This window comes from Pinus tabuliformis, chromosome 8 (genome assembly GCF_031772625.1).
Source record: "Pinus tabuliformis cultivar Carrire ecotype Pingquan chromosome 8, CPIR1, whole genome shotgun sequence".
In the NCBI taxonomy this organism is placed as follows: domain Eukaryota; kingdom Viridiplantae; phylum Streptophyta; class Pinopsida; order Pinales; family Pinaceae; genus Pinus; species Pinus tabuliformis.
The window spans coordinates 840,932,007-840,954,394 of record NC_142294.1 but is presented as its reverse complement, the minus strand read 5'-3'; the positions used below and the strand labels follow the sequence as shown (position 1 = coordinate 840,954,394).

General features: G+C 39.1%; 1 protein-coding gene across 2 annotated transcripts in view; it reads left to right on the top strand.

The window, feature by feature from the left end:
* Positions 1-22,388, top strand: part of GSNAP (gamma-soluble NSF attachment protein) — a 202,656-nt gene that overhangs the window by 163,449 nt on the left and 16,819 nt on the right. For both annotated transcript variants that reach the window (XM_089372939.1, XM_089372938.1), the window contains exons 7-8: positions 3,022-3,101; positions 3,425-3,557. In XM_089372939.1, the coding sequence (XP_089229065.1) occupies positions 3,022-3,101; positions 3,425-3,557 (213 nt within the window). The remainder of the gene's footprint in view (positions 1-3,021; positions 3,102-3,424; positions 3,558-22,388) is intronic.

Genomic DNA, 22,388 nt, shown 5'->3' with positions numbered 1-22,388 from the left:
TGTGGTCGTCGACAAGTTCTTGAAGATGGCCATTATGGTAGCTTGCAAGAAGAATATCACAGCAGAAGCCACTGCTAAACTCTTCTTTGAATGAGTGTGGGTACACTTTGGGATCCCACAGTTTATCATCTCAGATCGGGACAACAGGTTCCTCAGTACATTTTGGTCCAGTCTCTGGTCGATGCTGGACACCAAACTCACTAAGTCCACAACTTTCCATCCTCAAACTGATGGCGAGATAGAGGCTGTCAACAGGATGATCGTACACATTTTGCGCATGTACAACTCAAAGCATCCACACACATGGGATGAGAGCCTCCCCTATGTTCAGCACAACTGTAATGACCCGCTTATAAATAAAATATGAGTATTAGCATACATACGAGACCTCCATATGATAGCTACGTATGCATGGACCCTCATGTATCGCACTATATGTAAACTAGTTACTACAGGAGGAGATATAAATTAAGGTAATAAATTAATACCACACCAGAGTATCATATATATAATAAGTCCTTAAAACCAACAGAAAACATTAATTTTAAAATACAGATTAAAATTTACAATTTAAAATTAAGAAAATAATAAAATAATAATATAAATTAATTAAAAAGTATAAATTTAATAAATTTAATTAATTCATTAAAAAAAAAATAAACCTTATTAAATTAAACTAAGTATCCAAATAAAGATCAATGAAATCAAATGAGATTTGATTTCATAAAGTACACGTAACCAAATTTTTTGACACGGGGATGAGGAGAAAGCGATGGATGAGGAAATAAAAGAAGAGGGAAAAACCAGTTTGGGGGGGGGGCAGCGTAGTTAAGAGCATTTTCTAGATACTGTAAGTCTTGATTACACTGAAGTTTTTGGGCACGGGGGAATCAGACTACTTCAATTGGAAAGCTTTCTGAGACTAAGTACCTAGGTTGTACTCAGTTCGACAGGGAGGTTTTGGCCGTTTAAGTAACGCAGTCGGATAGGAATTGCAGCAGAGCAGAGTGGACAGATTGTTAGCAAAGCAGACAGGTTAGTATTCATTAGAATAATCTTTCAAATTCAGTTTTCAAATTTTCATGTTCTGGTAATAAAAAAAAAGAATAAGTTTACAATTTGGGATCTTACAATAGCTACAATCGGGCTCTTCACAGCTCGACTGGCCACAACCCTTTTCAAGTGGGCTTGGGATTCCAACCACTATGTCCCATCGATGTGGCCGTGCGATTTGCAGCTACTCAAGCAGATTCGGCTCATGTCCAGTTCGAAACAGATAAGGAAACCAGCTTCATTGAGCACATCCAACATATTCGTCAGCAGGTCCATGACATTCTGGAGAAATCAAATGCCAAGTACAAGCAGCAACATGATCAACATCGGGTGCCACACAAGTTTCAGGTGGGCGACAAAGTCTAGTCGCATTTGCAAAAGGAACGCCTTACTGGAGCCTATTGGAAACTCAGACCACTCCGATATGGTCCTTACACCATTACCAAGGTTGTGGGAGACAATGCATTTGAGCTCAGCATTCCCCCATTCTTTGGCCTGCACTAAGTGTTCAATGTGGACCGCCTTCGGCTATACTTTCCACCATTACTAGACACATCCGACATTGCAGAACAACTCACACCCACAGAGTTAAATCCAGATTGCAGGGAACAAGTTGCAACTGATCGGATCATGGACACACAGATCAAGCACACTCACCAACAGAATCCAACTGTATCGAGTTGTCAAAGCAGGCCAACTCCTTCACTAGGGCAAGTGGCTCACCAAGGACCAAGTTCAGCGGAAGTTTCCTCATCTCATGGAGGAACTCAACACAATGGGGACCATTGCTTCCTAAGGGGGGAGGAATGATCTAGATGGATATTGGTGGCCACTTGCCAAGTCCACTTGGACCCCCACCATTGTTCCTTTCAGCTTTTTAGTTTCCTTAATTGTAGCACAATTTACTATTTTTAGCAGTTTTTCGGGTCTTGAACTTCCAGAGCCATTTTGAGGCCCTAAATGACGTTTTTTGGGAAAACTAGGAGCAACATGGATCCATGGACCCATGTTGCTCTTCCCAAAGTTGTAGTTCTCGGATAGATCTTTCTAACGAGATATTGTGTGCATCAAATGGAGATCATATGCCAAAGTTACGACCTCGGGAAGTTGATGTACCAATTTACCCAAACGGGGCCCACAGTTTGGCGTTTCATCTTCTAGGGTTAGGTTTTTGGATGTTTAGGGTTTTCCATTGTTTCTCAACAATAAATAGGCCTTCGAGCCTCATTGTAACATAGTTCAGAGGCATGTAGCTGCCACATCTCTTCTCAGAGAGAAGCTACCATTGCCCTAGCTGGTTTATTTCCATTGCTGTTTGTAAGCATATTTCAGTATTGTACATTAATGAAATGAAGTATTATTTCTGCTGCATCTTTGTGTTTATGGTTATCTCTGTAATTTGTTGCGTTCCTATTTAAATCCGGATCAGATGCATATTTTGAAAAGAAGCTAGTAATCTCAAAGATGCTGATGTGATCACCCAATGCCTATGATAGTGATCAAACATCTAGGCATGCTTTGATCTTCCAAAACATCTAGACATAATATGAGAAGGTGCGATGACAGAATGGCCAGCTGAAAAGTTATCAGGTTTATCCCATGCTTGTCAGCTCTACAATCAATGAACACGTTCTGTGTTTTCATCCTTTTTGTTAACATCCAAAGTCAACTGTTTAGGAGATTGGAAATCAGTGTGCCATCAATCAAGGTGCGGATATTGTTTGGAAATTTTCTTTTGGCCCTTATTTTCATGAATGCCATAATGTATGAAAATTCCGACATGTTGGTATATTATAGAATTGTTTCTTGTGTGTTTATAATTTATCGTTTGTCTGGCTGCAATGAGAGGCTACCTTCTTTATCATTTTGTTTAAATACAAAGCTTGAATAGAGTTTCTACATCACATCGTCTTGTATCATGTTCTTTACACATTTTACATGTGCTTATAATTGCAATGTTACATGCAGGCATACTTGAGTGCAATTATTGTGTATCTTTATGCACATGACATCAAACAAGCTGAGCAATGCTATAATGACTGTTCCCAGTATGTGCCACATTCTCTTAACTCTACTTTGCAAATGGCCAGGAGATTGTAGTTTGAAGAGTAATAATGTATAAGTGTTCAAGCAGAAGATTCTAGTCAATAATTCCGAGTTAATAAATTCTTTAGTGTCTGTAGTTTTTCATCTACATTATGTGTAGAAAGCTGTATAAGTCAAAATTTGGAAACAAATGCTGTGTATTTAGCATGTGAACATCATGCTGTATAAAATTTCTTTTGAATTGAATTAGATAAAACCTTGTCTTTGAATGATAAAATTTGATTTATGAGTGGGATGAATCTTAATTGTGTTTATGGTTTTGCAGGATTTACGCCTTTTTCAACAGTGAACAAAATTATTGTGCTGAGAAATTGCTTCAAGCATACAGAGAAGCTGATGTTGAAGAAATCAAGCATATAGCTCAATCAAACAGTGCCATCTCTAATCTTGATCACATGGTACTTCCCTACCTTCCTTCCATTAGCCCTCTCAAGTGTGTTCTATGCTATAACTAATTATTGAATATAATCGTAACAATCATAACAATATTTTTATTTTTTTCTGTGGAAAAACGTGTGAACAGTTTTGAAACCAACGTTTCGGACTAGCTTAGTGAGTCCATCATCAGGGCAATGGGATTTGTATTTTGAGAAGAGAGAGCATGAGATTATGGAGCTTATTAATAGTTAATTGAAAAAACTTTTTGATGTCTTCTTTTATAGTCGGCTTACAAATGGCTAAATATTTTATTTATTTATATAAGTATTTATTTTAGTTTATTTTATTTATTTATTTTATTATATTATTATTATTATTATTATTTATTTTATTTTATTTTATTTTTTAATTTTTTTTTATATATTATTATTATTTTTAATTTTATTTAATTAATTAATTTATTTTTTCCTTTATTTTTATTTATTTATTTTGATTGAAATCTATGTTAAATATTTAAGTTCCTTTGCTATATATTAAATGTTTTACTAGAATGTATATAATTTTAAAGTAATAGTTTGAAGGATTTTTATGTTAACTTATTTATTATGTGATCTTATTAAATTTTATTTAAAGGAGAGTTAGATAGGGTGCTAGCTATGTTCGGTTATATTTCTTTATTTATTATTATTATTATTTATTTATTTTTTTTAATGAAAAGGTGCAAAGGTGTGTCTTATCCACAAAGACACAACTCTTCATATGAAAGGGCAACCCACATAGTATTTATAAGTGAAGGCCCTTATTTGTAACATCATCATTCTATCATTTTATCAAATTATTTGTAACATCATCATTCTATCATTTTATCAATTATATATCTATCAAGACATTTATTACAAATATATTTCTTCTTCAATATCAAACATAATACTGTTTGTTGATTACCTTGCTATCAGAGCTGCGTTTTCTGATCACCTGGTCAGAGCCACGTTAGCCTATCATTATATTCTTAGGTCTTGAATCATGGAAGTATATTTCAAAGGATTAGTGGAATACCATAAGACTCAAATGAAATTGTTCCAGGAAATGAAAGAAATAATTACAAGAGGGCTGAGGGGTTTTAAAACACTGGATTTGGCACCCACAATAGAAGCTGACATTGACATGAAAGAAACTAGCAGTGAAGAATGTTCTAACCTGGAAAAGGATGTTGAGCACGTTGAATTAGGAGCTCCTCTGGGTGAGATAGATGAGACTTCAGAGGCTAATCAAATGAACAACAAGCAGAAGACAACCGTGGCTAACATGCCAGAGAGGCAAATTACCAGTGATGAGTGGTTCCCAGCCCTTTCTTGTGGTCTGTCTCCACCCTTGTCATTATCCCCTCTAATTCTAGATGGAAGAGAGAAATAAATCATTGATCAATTATTGGAGACTCAACAGGTCTTTGACACCAAAGGTGACACGGCCAGGAAGCAAAGTGCACTTAAAATTCTGAAACAAATCGTTGAGGAATGGTTAGTAAAAGTTGCTAAAAGGCATACACAGGAAGCAACTATTATAAATAAAGCTCATGCAAAAGTATATATTTTTGGATCATTTGTATCAAATGCAAGTGGTTCTCAAAGTGATATAGATGCAGTATGTGTTGGACCTTCATATGCAAATTGAAAGATTGATTTCTTTGTTCAGTTCTACAATATATTGGTGGCCTGTGAAAATGTAACTAAGATTATTTCTCTGCCAAGTACTCTAACACCTATAATAAATTTCAAAATTAATGGTGCTTCTTTTGATTTTACTTATTCAAAGCTCAGAACTCATTTTATAAAATACAATGAAAAAAACTGGATCCAAATAAGAAAAAAATTTCATCCTATTTTGAAAATAACAATGATGAGAGTGAACGTAGCTTTCGTGGATGGATAACACATTGCAAATTTATGACACATTTTCCAACAAAACAGGGAAAAGATATCCGTCCTCTTAGCAACTTTAGAAATACTCTCAGATCTATTAAACTTTTGACAAAACAAAGAGGAATAAATTCTAATATGTTGGGAATGTTGGGAGGCATCAATTGTGCCATTATGGTTGCTAAGATATGCATGTTGAAAATTGTAACTAGGTTCAGTCTTCATAATGACCTGATTGTAATCATGACATGATATATTTTTCATAAAGAAAGAAAAAGAAAGAAAGAGAAATTATATTTTATTTTTGGAGTATGGGTTTCATACACAAGTTTGAGTCAAAAGCATGTTCTTTGTGTTTTTAGGTTTTGTAGGTCTTTTTAGGTCTTTCTAGGATAAAGAATATTATTGGTCATGTGTCATAGTCCCATTTGAACTCTTTGTAGCAAAGAAAAATATTTATTTTGTCAAGAAAAAGCCACTTATAAGCCCAAGACCAAGTCGGCCCAAGGAGCAGATCAAGTCAGCCTTAAGGGAGGGAATTTGACCCTCAAGAAAGGTTATATAAAGGAGAGGAGCTCAACTCATTTGGACACACATCAAGCACAAGTTCGATCTGCAATAGTGAAGAAAAAAAAGAGTTGCTAGACAGACGAAGAAGAAGAATAGAAGCTGAAAATTTGTCTAAGGTCATCTTCTCTTGTTTCGCTTTAGGGTTGTGAAGCTACTTGTTGCAGGAAGGCCAAAGTTCTGTTGCAGGGGGCGGAAGTTGCAGCATCATAGTAGCAGTATCAAAGTTCTTGAAGCTACCTTGAAGAAGATCTTGTTGGGGGCTGACTTGGTGCTTGTTAGGGTTGTTGGCTTTGGTCTTTGGGTTTTGGAAGTCTCTTTGTAAGCAGATTTTAAAGAAGAAGAGAAGCATTTTCTAGGTTTTCCCCTTGGAAGGGTTTTGCCCTGGCGTGGAGTCTATATCTTGTGTACTTTGTCTTGTTGTGATCTTTATTGTTTTGGTAATTGGTTGATGCACAAATATCTAATAAAGTAATAAAAGGCCAACATAAATCACAAGCAATTATCAAGCTACGAAAAATCATCTAAATATATAAGTCTCCTGATTTTCCAACATGGAATCAGAGCTAAGGTGCAAGAAGGAGACTGAAGATCACATATTTGTTGGCACTATGGAAAGGGTTATAAGGAAGGGTTTCGAGGTTCTCGGAAATCTCTCTACATCTATCAAGGATTGTCTATTAAAGATCATCTCCAATCTCGCAAAGGAAGTAGTAGATGGAAGTTTGTTCTCCGCTTTATCTGACATTTTTAAGGATGACAATGTATGGGTTATTGACAATGGTGCCTCCAGACATATGACAGGAGAATGCAATCAACTTCAAACCCTATGTAAAGGAAATTCCTCTCATTCCATCAGTCTTGGAGACAAGAAGAGCTATCCAGTGAAAGGGATTGGATCTACTTCGTTGGAGTTCGAGTCTGGTGGAAGCATTTACCTCAACAATATTTTATATGTTCTAGGTTTGAAGAAAAACTTACTTTTTATTTATTGTCTATAGGATAAGGGTGATAGAGTTGCTTTGTTGATGGCAAGGTTTTGGTTTGGGGTAAGGGCTCTAGTATTAATGATGCTAGGGTAATTGGGATTCGTGAGGGGACATTGTATAGACCTTATACACCTCTATCTCATGCCCTAGTCCAGTTGGATGTGAGTCCTTTTGAACTATGGCATAGAAGGTATGGACACCTTCATTATAAGATTTTTCCATCTCTAAGTCAAATGGTCAATGGCATCCACGAATTGAAAGAAGAACATGAAGGAACTTGTAAGGGATGTGCTCTAGGAAAGAACATAAAGAAGCCATTTGCAAGAAGTGATACTAGATCTAAGGAAGTTTTAGATCTCATACATTCAGATGTATGTGGACATATGGTAGTTAAGTCTCTTGGTGGACATCAATATTATGTAACGTTCATTGCTGACTTCTCAAGGAAGACTTGGTTATACCTTCTCAAAGAATAAGGACGAGGTATTTGAAATGTTTCATGAATTCAAGAATGAAGTGGAGAATCTAACCGAGAGAAAGGTCAAGACTCTGAGGTTAGACAATGATGGGGAATACACCTCCAAAGAGCTGATAGATTTCTGCAAGGAGGCTTGGATCAAGAGGGAGCTTATTATTCCCTATATTCCTAAACAAATGGTGTGGGTGAAAGGAAGAATAGAACTATTGAAGAATGTGTCAAGGCCATGCTACATGATCAAGATCTCCCTCAATTCTTATGGGGAGAAGCATCTATGATAATTGTGTATTTGTAGAATCGAAGTCCTCATAGGGTCCTCAACAACATGACTCCGGAAGAAGCATTTAAGGGAAAGAAGCCAAATGTGGACCATCTTCGAATATTTGGGTGTCCTGTGTATATTCATATACTTAAGGACAAGAGAAAGAATTTGGATCCTACCAGTCTAAAGGGCATCTTTGTTGGGTATAGTGCTTCATCAAAGGCATATAGAATCTATGTTAAGGAGGATTGTCGAATTGAAGCAAGGATGTCATCTTTGATGAGAGCATAACTTACAAGAAATCAAAGGATGTTCTGGTTGACTCTGATGAAGAAGAGATACCTATCTTTGAAGATATCTCAAGGGACAATGGTGGTCAAGATCAAACATCTACTCAAGAAGATGTTGAAGGTCCGAGTGAGCCGATATAAGAAGTGATTATTCTAGAAAATTGAAAGAGGCCTGCTTGGCTAAGAACTACTCTGTAAGAAGTAGAAGGGCATACAACATTAGGGACCTTCAGGGAAAGTAAAATACCAAAGAGGTATTCTGGGTATGCTGCATATATGACAAATCTTATTGAAGCGAAACCTTCCTCCTATGAAGATGCAACTAAACATCAAGAATGGAGGAATGCAATGCAGGAAGAATACCAATCCATAATGAAGAATGATGTTTGGGAGATTGTCCCTAGGCCAAGTGACAAGTCTATAGTCACTTCAAAATGGATTTATAAGATAAAGCACACTGTAGATGGGAGCATTGATAAATACAAAGCAAGGTTTGTAGCAAAAGGCTTCTCATAGAAAGAAGGGATTGATTATGAAGAAACCTTTGCTCCCACAACTAGATATACAACAATAAGATCACTTGTTTCGTTGGCTGCTACTTTGCGATGGAACATCAATCAAATGGATGTCAGGACAAATTTTCTGAATGGGACCATTGATGAGGAGGTTTACATTGAGAAACCTCCAAAATTTGAAATAAATCAGAGGGAGACTCATGTCTACAGGTTGAAGAAAGCTCTATATGGCTTAAAGCAAGCACCTAGAGCTTGGTATGCAAGAATGGATGCATACCTCTTGAGACTTGGTTTTACCAAGAGTTCTGCAAATCCTAACCTATATATCAAGGTGGTCCATGGTGAACCAATCATGATACTCTTGTATGTGGATGATCTACTAGTCACAAGTGCAGAGCATCGGATTTGGGAATCCAAAAAGTAGTTAACAACCGAGTTCGATATGGAGGATCTTGGGATTATGCATTATTACTTGGGACTGGAAGTATGGTAGAAGCCATGTGAGATATATCTTGGTCAAGGTAAATATGTGATCAAGATACTTTAGAAGTTTGGCATGATGGATAACAAGCCTATCATGACTCCTATGATTACAAACTTAAAGAAATTGAGGATTTCAGAGTCTAGTCCAGTGGACCTTATTTGCTATAGAAAATTAATTGGGCCCTTGATGTATCTGGTAAATACGAGACTAGACATTTGTTTTACAGTAATTGTCATTAGTCAGTTTCAGATGGAGCCAAAACATGATCATTGAATTGCAGCCAAGCATATCCTAAGATATTTGCGTGGAACCATACATCACTACCTGCGGTATACTAATAATGAAATCTAGCTGATGGGATATATAGATTCAATTGGGGTGGCAGTGAGATAGACAAAAGAAGCACAACATGTGGATACTTCAGCCTAGGGTCTTCCATGCTGTCATGGATGAGTAGAAAGCAAGATACAGTTGCTTTGAGCAGTGCTGAAGCCGAATATGTTGCTACAAGCAAGGTCTGTCGGGAAGCAATTTGGCTTAGGAAGTTGTTATCAAACTTGTTTGAAGGACTGCTTAGCCCTACATGGATACATTGTGATAATGAAAATTACATAAGCTTGACAAAAGGCCCGGTGTTTCATGTGAGGACAAAGCATATAAATTATAAGTACCACTATGTCAGAAGCTTGGTGTGAGATGGTATCGTGGAGCTACACTATCTACCTACGGATGAACAAGTAACAGACATACTGACTAAAGCGTTACCAAACAAGAAGCATGAGTACCTAAGAGGTAAGTTTGGTTTGGTGGACATCTCTTCCCTAATTGAGAGGGAGTGATGTTGGATAGTTCTTATCTTTATGGGTCATGCACCAGACTAGGACTAACAACTGTAAGTCTTAGTGAAGACCATAAAGAAAGAATGGAATTCGGAGGATTGGATAAGCATCTTAGATTGAAACCTCTTATGGATTGTAGAATCTAGGGAAATAAGTTGTTGACTGATAGTCTTTGACAATGAGGTAGGGCATCCAAGATAAGAGTAGTTGAAGAGGACCAATATTCTTTGAGGATTTGGGTTTACTAATCCAAGATAAGAATAGTCCTAAAAGGACATACCTAGTGAACATCCAGATGGGGTATGTGCCTTAGGGGTAGTGTGCTAGCTCGCGTAAAGCTTGTTAACATAATGCTCTCGAATAAGGATGAGCTTGTCTAGTTAAGGTCTTCAAGGACAATGCTGGTTATGATAAACATGCTTGACAAAAGATGGCTTATCGATCTGACTCTTCTTTTTAGAATGCTTCAAGATTGAGATTCCTTGTACCATGTAATGGGATTATGAATACCTCCCTAGTTAAGAGGGAGTGTTGAAAATTTTAACTAGGTTCAGTCTTCATAATGACCTAATTGTGATCATAACATTATATATTCTTTATAAAGAAAGAAAAAAAAAGAAAGAGGAATTATATTTTATTTTTGGGGTATGGGTTTCATACTCAAGTTGAGTCAAAAGCATGCTCTTCGTGCTTTTAGGTTTTCTAGGTCTTTCTAGGATAAAGAATATTATTGGTCATGTGTCATAGTCCCATTTGGACTCTTTGTAATAAAGAAAAATATTTATTTTGTCAAGAAAAAGCCACTTATAAGCCCAAGACCAAGTCGGCCCAAGGAGCAGATCAAGTCAGCCTTAAGGGAGGGAATTCAACCCTCAAGAAAGGCTATATAAAGGAGAGGAGCTCAACTCATTTGGACACACATCAAACACAAGTTCGATCTTCATGTATTTAGCAAGTGCTTGAGTATCTTCTTTGGGAGGTTGGGTTATTGACCCCTTGATGTGATCCATGACTTCATTCTTAATGAGGTTTAGGTCTGTTCTTTTCTTCCATGCAAGGAAATTTGAAGCCCCAACCAATTTGTTGCTCTCCTTGCAAAAAGACATTTTGATAGTTTCAGATGAAGTCATATACTTACTTGAGTAAATGTTGCTTCTTCCACTTGCTTCCTCCTTAATCTTGATGTTGATGTAGATAGTAGAAGATTATTCCTTGAAAGATTGATGAGAGAGAGCTTGTTTTACGAACCCTCTTGAAGATTATGACAATGTTCTTTGATCTAGTCTTCCTTAGTCTTTGAAGAGCTTCCACTCCTTCGGTGATGGATGAATGATGATCTCGGAATTGCTTCTAGGGTTTTGATCCTTTCTTTCTGCTTCCTCCTTGATGACGATTTCAAGACTCTTGCTAGAGTGGATTTCTTCGATCTAGGGTTTCGGTATGATGAAGATCTTGATCTTTTTCTTGATATCTTTTGTCTCGCTTTGATCCTTCCTTTAAACTCAATATTTGTGTGGCTTCTTGATTTGATGCCCCTTCTTGACTTTAGCACCTTAGCTCTGAAACCATGTTGAGAAATCTAGGGCATTAATAATTAGGTGGTTTCTCTACTTATGATAATTGCCTGTGATAGACTTTTGCTTCTTAATTATGATCTTCTCTTTCTTGTAATTATTATTGTGCTCCTTTTCATCAAGATAATTACCATATCATGAAAAAATAAGGAGACAAGAGACACAGTATATAGGCTTGTCAGCCAGGGCCAAAACCTCACTCTTTGAGAGGAAAACCTAAACAAAATTCTTCTTATAGATCTTCAATTGACGAACACCAAGACCATGACACAAACCCTTAACACTAGAGTCCTCCTAAGACCAAGACACTAGCCTCCTCTCCAACACTTCTTTTCCTCTTCTCCTTCTTGACTTCCTTGAGAATCACTGTCTCTTCTTGTAGGTCTGCAACCCTACCATAGAAACCCTAGCTTTCTTTCGCTTTTGTGAATAGCCTCTTTAGAGAGAGAGACTTATTGCACTTCTACTCGGCTCCTTCTAGCGAGGTCTTCTTCCCAAACAGGATCACCTCAATGTAGTTGCAAACCTTCGACCTTCTCTTGATACCTTTGGATCTGTTGCTTTTGCACGTGGGAGGATGTACTACTCCAAAACAATCCACAACGAACTTCGCTCTCCTTCTCTCTTGTTTCGTTGAGATAGAGGTTCTTTCTAGTATTTTTCTCGCACTTCTTTGTAGACTTACTTGACCGAATTGCTTGCCTCCAAATGAGGCCGAGCACTGCTATATATATACTCATTTTCCCATGTCCTTTAGGCCGACATGATCACTTGAGGAAGGCCAACATCATCTTCTGGAATAATCTCTTCGTTGTATGCCGACTTGAAGAGGGCTAGTGACAAGGTCTTGGAGGATGACTTTACATAGACAAGTGTGACTCTTTACAATGTGTAACATGTCTTCATTTCATGACAACAACTCTTTAGAATTTTATGACTAGATGACAAAATTCCAAAGGGATCTCAATGGGAGCCTATACTAAAATAAAAATCTCTTGCTCATGAAACCCATGGTGCAAGCATTACAATAATTTTATTTTTCTTCTTTACATCTCTTACATAAAAATCACAATTACATGTCATTATGAAGACCAAACTTAGTTACACTTTTCAACACATTCTTCAACACTCCCTCTTAACTAGGGAGGTATTCATATAGAAGATCTCAAACTATATGAACTATGAAGAGTTTAGGCACCGCAATGCCATGGACTAGATTCCTGATCAGGGCAATCTATCCAAGTGGGACTAAGATGGACTAAAGCTTCAACCTCTCTAGGTACCATACCATCAACCCAGGGATCTAGTTGTGTATCCGAGGTCAGAGCTCCATGACCAATGCCACTTTCCCTACTTCGGGAACTAAACATCAACACAAAGTGCCGGCCAGATGCCCTCCCAGGCAATGTCTCACTCACAAAACCTCAACTTCTAGATTATCACAATCGGTAACAAATATTTCCAAATAAACTAATCGATAACACTAAGCATGTAAAAACATGCTATCAAACTTCTGATAGATTTCCTGTACAAAACAACCCCAATCAGTAACGAACTTTCAAATGTACATAAATGGATACAAATCTCCGGGGTCTTACAGTCAACTTGATGTTGCTTCTCAACTTTCCACAGTAGGAGTTAGAGCTTTCCAAATGAATCTTGGCAGAAGATTCCTCAACCATACATATTCCTTTCCTACCTTTCATGTAGCAACATATTCCACATATCGATCTTGCTTTTCTTATTTCAATAGTCCTTCAAAATACATTCTCCAATTTCTTGTCTCACTCATGGCCTTCACTAAAAATTACGACTATTAGTCCTGGTCTAGTGCATGACGCATGAAGTAGAGAACTGTATGCATCAATCCCGCTTAATCAGGGAGGATCTAATATACCCAAGCTCCCTCTTAACCTAGGGAGATCAACTTTCATCCAAGCTCCCTCTCAACTTAGGGGGGTCAACTTCTTTTCTACGACATCGAAGAATCTTTCATGGCTTCCATCCTTCTCGTCAGAGTTATCTTGAACATCATCATTCACATCATGTTGAGCACATCAATTTTACTTTATTTACATCTTCATCTTTGAAGCTTATGTACCTGCACAACTTAGATAGCAAGTACAACCAAATATATAGAAGCATGAAGCTAGCCATGTCAAAATCATGGAAGCATTTTATATATTGGATAACCCAAACTTAATTGCAAACAAGAGACGCATACTCTTCAACTTCTTACTAGGGTTTTTGTCGTAAAAGCCTAGACTACTTCATCAAGACTTTGAGCATTTCATATCTAGGGTTGCAATGTTTCTTCCATAGGTATGACATACCCTACTACATCATATTGTAAATCCTAGAAACAATACAAACAAACATAGATCTACAATATATCTAACTTTTAGAATTCATATGTTAGACTTCCTACTAGAATTTCATACAAACCCTAGATTTCATACATGAGCTTTTAACAACAAAAACCAATCATAGCTCAATTCAAAGTAACAACATGACTAACTTTCACTAGGGTTTGTTGCAAACCCTAGATTTTCTCAAACAATCAAACATCAGCCATAACTAGAACTCATATTTCAACAATCTTACACAAATCTCAGATTATCACATAATCATCATATATCATAGACTGGACTTCTACTAAGGTTTAGTTACAAAACCCTAGAATTTACAAACACTATCATCCTAGAGAATCAAACTTCAACTAGGGCTTAGTTCCAAACCCTGGGACTCATGACCATCAAAATTAGGTCAACTCATACATCTAGGATTCCATCATGCACAAGCATATCATAACATCTGTAAGTCAAACCCAACTACACAAATATCAAAAAGAGTTAGACATATAACAAACTTGATTAGACTAGGGTTTGATTGAAAAAACACACATCCCAAGGATTTCATTTTTAGGACATCATAAGGTTCTTGCTTATACACTCTACCAAACCCTAATGTTCTAGGGTTTCAATATAAAACATAGCAAACCCTAAGTTACCAATACTTCAAATGTTCGAGATTTCAAACATTACCATTCAACCCTAACAAGTTAGGGTTTTCATAACCATACCAAAACCCCAAACACGACTTCATCAAAACATCAAACAATTTTTCTTTCAACAATAACCCTAAGTAGGTTAGGGTTTCACACAAAATCATCGACGTACCCTTAAGTTAGGGTTTTTCATAATGAACCTTTCTAGGTTTCCACAAGAGTAATCAAAGATATGAGGAGGGTATATTTATCTAATGATGAATCACCCAATCAAGAATCTTTAAGATTCAGGAAAGCTGGACACAAAAATGTTAGCAATAGTTTATCAAGAATGAATATGGAGAGAGCAAAACTTGTAATTCAAAACGTACCTCTTGTTTCTTAACAAATCGTGTAATTCCAATGCTTTGTCTTATGAAGCCTTCTTCCATGTTCCTTAAGTATTCAACAAGTCTTTTCTAAACAAAAATATGACTAGAAATGTGATTAGTATCTAACATAAACAAACTTAGATAAGTAAGGGAAACCAAATATAAAAGACAATACAAGGAGTAAGATACTTATCTTTGGAAGTTGGTAAGGGCTCCTTCCAAGCTTGAGGGATAATAGAAGGATATGCAAGGGATAGAGTCCTAAGAGTTCCTAGAAAATAGGTCTTTGACTTCGGGTCCTTCCATCGTGATCTTCTTTGGTGAAACTTCTTTGACAAAGTTTGCTTGATCCCTGTCCCTTCTTTCTTTGGCCCTTTAGACTTCTTGATTTCTTTGTAAACTTCTTCACTTTTTCTTTTACTCGATCCAAGACTTTATTCTTTTCAGGGATGAGATCTATCCTCTTCTTCCAAGCGTTGTAATTGGATGCTCCTTCTAATTTGTTCTCTCCCTTTATTGTGTTAGACATTGTCCTGGAAGGTAGTAAGCTTCTTTTCTTATAAGGTCTGTTAATTTTAGGTATGTTCTATGCTTAGAGCAATTTATTTCAATTTTCATAGTTAGCTCAATACCTTTTTTAGATTAGTAGTCATATTAGCATTAAAGTAAACTGCAGATAGAACTTAAACATAAGTTGCAGAAGACAAGCCAAGACAAGAGAACACAAGATATGGTGCTAGCCAGGGACAAACCCTAATGTGGGGAAACCCTTCGTCATTTCTTCTGATATGTTCTTCAATAGTTCATCAAAGAGAGAGAGATAGTACATTTACAACAGAAGTCAACACTTCGACTTTCTAGATAAGAGAATAGATCATCTCTACATGAGATTAGTTGAAGACATGTTGCTTCCACTGATTCTCCAAGGTGATTCCTTCACCTATCATTGTGCTGCATCTCGTCCACATGCTGCACCTCACCATGCTGCTCCAATCACTGAGCTGCTCTCATCACGGATCTGCACTCAATGCTGCACCTCATGCTGCTGATGTCATAGTGTCTAGCACTGCTATACATAGTGCCACTGCTGCACCATGCTTACTGTGCTACTGCTGCTCCTATGTACAACTGCTACACTAATTTCCATTGCTATTATGATTTGTAGTCTTCCACATAGTCAGGAGATAAGTCTTTTTAGGACTATAGTTTACCTTGGAGTGCTTTCTCTCATGCCACGCTACCCTTTGAAGGTGCTGCCCACCCTTGGTAGTCTTTAACACAACCTCAGCTGTGTGCTATGGCTTGCAGCCTAGCACAAAAACTAGCTGTAACTTTTGAACTTCCTAAATGATACCCAAACAGTCTCAAACAGTAGCGTTGCCTTCCTCATGAACACGACCAAGCAGACAACACTTACTTGCACTGAAACACATACTTCTAACCCTTGATAGTGGCTTTGTACATCTCTTATTACAGTAGCATTATACAACCCTTAGAACAGGTATGAGGCAACCTTTCTGGAGGACTGTTCCATCCTTTATGAGCTCTCAAACAGCTCCCTCTATCCTCTGCCTTCTAGCAAGATACATGGCCTCCTCTTCAGCCCTTCAGTCTTCCTTTATCACATAGTCACCTACAACAAACACACTGTCCATTCTTAGTGCTTTGTTAAGACACTTTCTCGCTGTGTTCTAGGGCTACCTGTGCTGCGTCTTAGGGTCTTTACATAGCTGAGTATTAGGGCTCCATTGATAAAGGCTTTAGGATTATTTGACTGCGAATATAGAGCTTCTTAGAACAACGGATTTAGGGCCTCTTGGGACAGTGAATTAAGGCTCCCTGCTTGTTGCGTATTGGAGCTTTCTTGACAACAAGTAGGACCACCCTTGACAGTGTCCTAGTCTCCTTTATGAATGCGGATTTGGGACTCCCTTTAGCTGTGTTTTGGAGCTCTCTTTATAGCGGATTAGGGCCTCTCTTTAAGTGTAGATTAAAGCATCTTTGACCTGCGGCTAGGTCACTTTAGGACTGCGCATTAGGGCTTCTCCTTCCGTTGTGTATAGGCCTCCTTCACTGTGGCTAGATCTCCCTATTTGGACAATGGCTAGGCTTCCTCCTTGAGCTGCAAATATAACTCCTTCTTGATAGCGTATAGGGGTTTCTTTGAGCTGCGTATAGGTCTCCTCTTACCTGCGAATAGATCTCCTCATAAGACTGTAGCTAGGGCTCTTTAGTTGACTGTGTCTAGGGCTCTCTTAGAAGACCCTTTCCACTACGTCCTCCTTGAGAGAGGACAACCCAAACAAGTGGTGAGGAGAGATCAAGAGAGATGAATGTGTGAGGAATGACTCTCAAGTCATCTCCTTTTATACTAAAATGTTGAGCACTTGTGAGGTTTATTTGGTTGCTGGCCGACCTTGACAAATTATCCCATAACACAAATAAATTCATATCTTCATGAATACTTATCGGAATTGGATGATCTTTAGATCAATCCTACACCTCTTGATGCGAGGGATCCAAGAAAAATATCAGCTGCGATTAATAAGATGACCCACATGGAGTTTGGCCCTAGTTGCCAATTTTAACACTCCTCTCAACTAGGGAGAACTCCATCTGCTGATCCATATGTTCGACTGTACTATCTCTGCCATCAGTGCCTTGCATTGCTCTGCTCTGTTCTGCTCTGCTCTGCTGAACCATGAAGAAGAAGAATTGATCGAGAATGTCTCATACCATTCTCTATTGATCCGAAGTTAGTTTCATATGAGGAGAGTGTGTCATACCACTGTTATTGACCCGAAGTCAGTTTCATTGATCCCAGATCAATATCACAAGAGAGTGTCTCAAACCACTCATACTGATCCCAGATCAATATCACAAGAGAGTGTCTCAAATTACTCATACTGATCCCAGATCAGTGTCATTGATCCTAGATCAATGGAGGTCATCCTAGCATAGAGAGTATGATAGATACAACAATGCGTCCATTGATAGTACTACTAATGGTCCCTAACCCCATTTCCCTACTCATTGATCAGATGAGAGGTACTTCCCATGAGTCCCAGACTGCATGGGTAAGATGCCTCGACAAGAGAACTAATCATCCTGTCCCACAGGAGAATGAATCATCTTGTCCAACACTCGCCACAGGAGAACTAATCATTCTAGCCAAAGTCGCTACGGGGTATCACAGGGGAAGGTTGAACCTTTCAACTTGTACATAGCGCACCACCAGGGGAGGGTGAGTCGCCTTGTACTCGTATGTTGCTCCAGTAAGTACCCCAAGCCCCCCAGAGCTCCCAGAGCTCAATGCATGCAACATGCAGGACCCTTATAAGAAGGTCTCTCAACGACTCCAAGTTGTTCGGGAAAGTCACAAATTTGACCTTTCCCCGGGGCTTTGACAAAAATGTCCGCGACCTGTACATCAGTCTTAATGCGATGGAGCCTCCTCGCTGATCGACTTACCATATCCAAGATAAGATAGTATCTGATGTCTATTTGCTGGAGCAATCATCGAATACAGGATTCCTCAACAATCGAATCCCCCCTGGTTGTCACAGAGGATCACGATGGTATTCATCATATGTACAAACAGCTCACTGAAGAGATTTCACAACCATGCAACTTCATACGAGATCATACTCATAGCTATGTATTCGGTCTCAGCGGTGCTTATGGCAACTGACTTGTGCTTCCTGCTCATCCATGATAGCGAAGCAGAACCCAAAGAGAACCAGCACTGAGAAGTGTTCTAGTGATCCTCCACACTGCTTGCCCAGTCGGCATTCGAATAATCACGCAGCTTCATATTTCCGGCAGTGTATCTCAATCCATGAGAGATTGTGCCCCGAAGATATCTCAGAAGATTCTTGGCACCATTCCAGTGAGGCTCAACCAAATATGAGCTCACCATGCTAACTGCAAAACATATGTTGGGACGGAAGTTCACCAAGAACATCAATGCAAATGAGTTTATGACACTCGAAGGCATTTCTCAAATCTGGTTCGACATCATCACCATATAACTTCTGAAAGTTAAGATGCTCGAGGTAGTCACGGGTTTGCAGTTTACCATTCCACATCCAGAATCCAACTCCCTCTTACTTCTGCAAGTGAGAGGGTTTGCACCTGTTTGAAATAGGTCATCCTCAGAAGGTGCCGGTATGAGAGGTCTATCATCCACAACCTTCAAACAATGGTTTGGATCGACTTCACTCTTAGTGAATCTCAGCTTCATCTAACAACTATCAATCCTCTCATATCAAACTCAGGGTGATCTGCTTCAAGCCATAGTGGGCTTTCTTCCACCAGCACACATGAGATTCCTGTCATGAATCTCAAACCCCTCGGGTTGTTCCAAATCTGTGGACCTGCTACATGAGGGGAATGGTCCCCTTGTAATATTTTCCCTTCAGTACATCTCAGACATGTAACTTCTTGCTCCTTTTGAATTCAGGCATCCTTGTCATCATGTGACTTACAGATCTCCGGTGCTATGTGTCAACTGACATGGTCCCCAATGGACTTCCTGCCAACCCTGAACTCAAAGATAAAAGCATCTTTGAAAATTCTATTTCCAAACACATACCTTTCCATCGATGAATGCCACCTTGAAACCTTTTGACTTCCATTGCCGAAATGGACACCAGGTTCTTCTTGTGATCAGGTACATAAAAGAGATTCTTGTAAATGAATCGAGTTACCCACATTCAATTGAGGGGTAACATTCCCTACACCCTTTCCGGGATACGTGGCATCAACTCCAAGTATAATCCCATGGTTGTTTCCATCTCTACCAAATTCGACCCTTCTATCCGGTGAGGTGCCTTGAAGCACTACAATCAATAAGCCAGATTCCCAAAGAATCTGAAGGAGAGGGCCAATACAAGATAACGCTTCTTTATCTTATCAGAAACAACATTTGATTCTTCATACCTGAGGTTCCTTGCTTTCTCTGAAGAGTCGGCCGTTTCCTTGATCACCCGCATTACCTGTCATTCCTCTGATCATTGAAGATGTCCTTGGAATGATTGTTACCATCATCAAGTGATGTGTCCCTGCGATTCGGACACTCCTTTGCATAATGGCCGAACTTATTGCAACCAAGGCATCTGCCTTTCCTTCCACCCTTAGATCTGGACTTCCCAATGGAGTGATCTTTAGGTAGGCCATCCGAAACTTCCGCTGCGCTATTCTGATAACATTCTCTGCCTCGAATTCACCCTAAGTGAATTTGAAGAGGGATAAGGAATCCACTGATCCTTTTGTCCTTTTCCAACTGTCTTCGGTGATTGCTCTTGCTTGGGCTTTGTCTTCACCTTAGCTTCGATACCATGATAATTTTAGGTATGTTCTATGCTTAGAGCAATTTATTTCAATTTTCATAGTTAGCTTAGTATCTTTTCCAGATTAGCAATCACATCAACATTAAAGTAAATTGCAGATAGAACATAAACGTAAGTCGCAGAAGACAAGCCATGACAAGAGAACACAAGATATGGCGCTAGCCAGGGACAAGCCCTAATGTGGGGAAACCCTTCGCCAATTCTTCTTATATTTTCTTCAATATTTCAACAGAGAGAGAGAGATAGTACTTTTACAACAGAAGTCAACACTTCGACTTTCTAGATAAGAGAATAGATCATCTCTACATGAGATCAGTTGAAGACATGCTGCTTCAACTGATTCTCCAAGGTGACTCCTTCACCTATCATTGTGCTGCATCTCGTCCACATGCTGCACCTGACTGTGCTGCTCCAATAATTGAGCTGCTCTCATCACGGATCTGCACTCAATGCTGCACCTCATGTTGCTGTTGTCACAGTGTCTAGCACTGCTGTACATAGTGCCACTGCTGCACCATGCTTACTGTGCTACTGCTGCTCCTATGTACAACTGCTACACTAATTGCCATTGCTGTTATGATTTGTAGTCTTCCACACAGTCAGGAGATAAGTCTTTTTAGGACTGTAGTTTACCTTGGAGAGCTTTCTCTCATGCCACACTGCCCTTTGAAGGTGCTGCCCACCCTTGACAGTCTTTAACACAACCTCAGCTGTGTGCTATGGCTTGCATCCTAGCACAACAGCTAGCTGTAACTTTTGACCTTCCCAAATGATACCCAAACAGTCTCAAACAGTAGCATTGCCTTCCTCATGAACATAGCCAAGCTGACGTCACTTACCTGCACTCAAACGCATAGCGTTGCCTTCCTCATGAGCATAGCCAAGCTGACATCACTTACCTGCACTCAAACGCATACTTCTAACTCTTGACAATGGCTGTGTCCATCTCTTATTACAGTAGCATTATACAGCGCTTAGAACAGGTTTGAGGCAGCCTTTTTGGAGGACCATTCCATCCTTTATGACCTCTCAAACAACTCCCTCTATCCTCTGCCTTCTAGCAAGATACACGACCTTCAGTCTTGCTTTATCATACAGTCACCTACATCAAACACACTGTCCATTCTTAGTGCTGTGTTAAGACACTTTCTTGCTGTGTTCTAGGGCTATCTGTGCTGCGTCTTAGGGTCTTTACATAGCTGAGTATTAGGGTCTTTACATAGCTGAGTATTAGGGTTCCATTGACAGAGGCTTTAGGCTTCTTTGACTACGAATATAGAGCTTTTGAGGACAACAGATTTAGGGCCTCTTGGGATAGCAAATTAGGGCTCCCTGTTTGCTGCATATTGGAGCTTTCTTGACAGCAAGTAGGACCACCCTTGACAGCGTCCTAGTCTCCTTTATGACTGCGGATTAGGGACTCCCTTTAGCTGTGTTTTGGAGCTCTCTTTACAGCGGATTAGGGCCTTAGATTAAGGCACCTTTGACCTGCGGCTAGGGCACTTTAGGACTGCGCATTAGGGCTTCTCCTTCAGCTGTGTATAGGCCTCCTTCACTGTGGCTAGATCTCCCTATTTGGACAGCGGCTAGGCTTCCTCCTTGAGCTGTGAATATGACTCCCTCTTGACAGCGTATAGGGGTTTCTTTGAGCTGCGTATAGGTCTCCTCTTACCTGCGAATAGATCTCCTCATAAGACTGCGGCTAGGGCTCTTTAGTTGACTGCGTCTAGGGCTCTCTTAGAAGACCCTTTCCACTACGTCCTCCTTGAGAGAGGACAACCCAAACAAGTGGAGAGGAGAGATCAAGAGAGATGAGTGTGTGAGGAATGACTCTCAAGTCATCTCCTTTTATACTAAAACGTTGAGCACTTGTGGGGTTTATTTGGTCGCTGGCCGATCTTGACGAATTGTCCCATAAATTCATATCTTCATGAATAATCATCGGAATTGGATGATCTTTAGATCAATCCTACACCTCTCGATGACAGGGATCCAAGAAAAATATCAGCTGCCATTAATAAGACGACCCACATTGAGTTTGGCCCTAGTCCTTGAAGGTAGTAAACTGCTTTCCTTATAAGGTCTCCTTATATGATCCTCTAATCAACTTCTAAAGGTTCCTTAGATTCCTTTCAATAGATTCTTAAATTGTCTTTTTCCTCCTTAACCTTAGCTCCATTCTCCAACTTCAATGATGTTGATCCCAGG